The 2,737-nt window shown below is 38.6% G+C and overlaps 1 protein-coding gene across 1 annotated transcript; it reads left to right on the forward strand.

Annotated features, from left to right (window-relative positions):
* Nucleotides 1-288: 288 nt before the first annotated feature.
* On the forward strand, nucleotides 289-2,338 carry LOC133682668 (cytochrome P450 81Q32-like). Its single transcript, XM_062106131.1, has 2 exons — nucleotides 289-1,227; nucleotides 1,702-2,338. Exons 1-2 carry the CDS (start codon nucleotides 349-351, stop codon nucleotides 2,320-2,322), a joined length of 1,500 nt encoding a protein of 499 aa, XP_061962115.1. The 5' UTR covers nucleotides 289-348; the 3' UTR covers nucleotides 2,323-2,338.
* Nucleotides 2,339-2,737: the final 399 nt, after the last annotated feature.

The following is a 2,737-nucleotide window of genomic DNA, read 5'->3' on the forward strand; positions in this document are numbered from 1 at the left end:
TATTAATTTAATATAATTCCAAAAAAATATAATTTTTTTAAAAATTTAAAAATATATTTAAAGGTATGATAATAATTGTTTTTAAAAATGCTTTTCATTTTAAAATACATTAAAATAATATTTTTTTTATTTTTTAAAAATTATTTTTAACATCAATACTATAAAACAAATCAAAAATAAATCAATTTAAAACAAAATAAAATTTTAATTTTATTAAGAATCGTTTTCAAACACAATAAGAAACGCTGACCACTGTTACCATGTAATTCATATATAGATAGCCTCATCAAGACACATAGAAGTAATACACCTTCCTCAAAAACAAGGACCGTGGCCATTAACAAATCCATGGCAACCTTGTTTCTCTACGTTCCGGTGTTTTTAGCCTTGTATATCATATCTACTCACTTCCTCAACAGGATAAGAAACTTCCCACCTAGTCCACTCCCTTCACTACCAATCATTGGCCATCTCTACCTACTGAAGAAGCCACTTTACAGGACACTATCAAAAATCTCCGATAAACATGGCCCCGTAATCTTGCTCCAACTCGGATCTCGTCGACTACTTGTTGTCTCATCCCCTTCGATAGCTGAAGAATGCTTTACCAAAAATGATGTTGTCTTTGCAAACCGCCCACGCTTGCTCATTGCAAAGCACCTCGCCTACAACAGCACAAGCCTTGTTTGGGCTCCCTATGGCGACCACTGGCGAAACCTTAGGAAGATCGTCTCTATTGAAGTCTTGTCTGCATACCGCCTCCAAATGCTTTCTTCCATACGTCTGGAGGAGGTGAAGTCAATGGTTTGTGTTCTCTTCCGTAATCAGAACCAGTTCGTAGATATGAGGACAGTTTTCTTCGAACTGACACTGAACATCGTGATGCGGATGATAGCTGGAAAGAGATATTATGGAGAGAATGTTTCTGATGTGGAAGAAGCCAAAAGGTTTCGTGCAATTCATGCTGAAAGCTTCTTGCTAGGTGGCAAAACCATTATAGGAGACTATATACCGTGGATTAAATCAAAAAAGATGGAGAAGAGATTGATAGAATGCAATCTAAAGAGGGATAGCTTCTTGCAGTGTTTGATAGAAGAGCAACGGAGAAAAATACTAGAGGGTGATTGCTGTGGTGAAAAGAAAAGGAATTTGATTCAGGTTCTGCTGTCCCTGCAAGAAACTGAACCTGAGTATTACACGGACGATATCATCAAAGGGCTTGTGGTGGTAAGAACTTTAATCATGTTTCTTGATTTACTGACTCTTATGATCAATGGAGTTGCGATATCATAATATATGCAGACTGTTCTTTTATGTTAAGTGGATGAAATCTTAGTTATCACCAATTATATAGATATGGAATTAAGTAAAATAGTATGGGACGCCAGTACTTTGCGGGGAAGAAGTGACATATTTTGTCTTTGGATCTTGCTTTTGTCAAGAAACTGGCTATGCACAATTGCAGACTTTATGAATCCGAATAGTCAAGTCATAGACGCAACCAAGGTGTATTGAATTGACAAGGGTGTGGGAGATCACTCTGGTGATTTGGTTTGCATCATCTTTATTTGATATTTCTACAAGCAGTAAGATACCTCCACTGCTAGAAATTGTTTCCGTGTCAAGTGACACCACCTAGAATAACATATCTTCACTGCTTGCATCATCTATGGAATTACCATATTTTGGTTTGGTGTGTAGGTGATCTTATTGGCAGGAACACACACTTCATCTGCTACAATGGAATGGGCACTGTCACTTTTGCTTAACAATCCCGAAGTCCTCGAGAAGGCTAAAAGAGAAATCGACGAGCGGATTGGGCATGATCGTTTGATGGATGAAGCTGATCTTGCCCAACTTCCCTACCTCCACAGCATCCTCAACGAAACGTTACGGATGTACCCGGCAGCTCCGTTGCTAGTACCTCATGAGTCATCAGAAGAATGCCTGGTTGGAGGATTCCGCATTCCACGTGGCACGATGCTGTTTGTAAATGCGTGGGCCATTCAAAATGACCCTAAAATCTGGCCAGACCCAGCAAATTTCAGACCTGAGAGGTTTGACAATCCAGAGGTGGCTAGAGATGGGTTTAAGTTGATGCCTTTTGGGTATGGAAGGAGAAGCTGTCCTGGAGAAGGCATGGCCCTGAGAGTGATGGGATTAGCATTGGGCTCGCTCCTTCAATGTTTCGAGTGGCAGAAAATTGATGATAAAATGGTGGACATGACTGAGGCGTCCGGGTTCACCGTTCCGAAGGCAAAACCACTGAAAGTTATATGTAGGCCACGCCCAGACATGCTAAGGCATCTTTCTCAAATATGAACTATGTATTTTTCCATGACTCCTGGTAGTGGTTGGCGTCATGACATGGCTCTACCCGTAGGTTATCCGACCCGCATAACCACTGCTATTTATTGCCATGTGAGTCTTGATAGACAACAATAATACACCACGGAGAATTGATGGTGAAAGAAAAAATGGCTGCCTTCCATTTCACTTCTAATCGAAAGAATAACAGTCACTTATCATATATATATATATCCCGTTAAGTAATATTTATCTAATTTTATTTATTAAGGATAAAATAATATTTTCAGTTTAACCTATATAGAATTTCTTTGTATTTAAGTTAACTTAAGCACTCATAATACATATATCATTGAGAATTCTAGCCTCCTTTTATGTTTGATCTGAATTACTTTAACATGGTATTATAGCCTAGTTGATCGAACCCTTG

Source organism: Populus nigra, chromosome 2, assembly GCF_951802175.1.
Source record: "Populus nigra chromosome 2, ddPopNigr1.1, whole genome shotgun sequence".
Classification (NCBI taxonomy): Eukaryota; Viridiplantae; Streptophyta; class Magnoliopsida; order Malpighiales; family Salicaceae; genus Populus; species Populus nigra.

Coding starts and splice junctions, on each gene's coding strand:
- LOC133682668 (XM_062106131.1), top strand. CDS start 349: ATGGCAACCTTGTTTCTCTACGTTCCGGTGTTTTTAGCCTTGTATATC. Junction 1,228..1,701: donor TCATCAAAGGGCTTGTGGTG/GTAAGAACTTTA, acceptor TTTGGTGTGTAG/GTGATCTTATTGGCAGGAAC.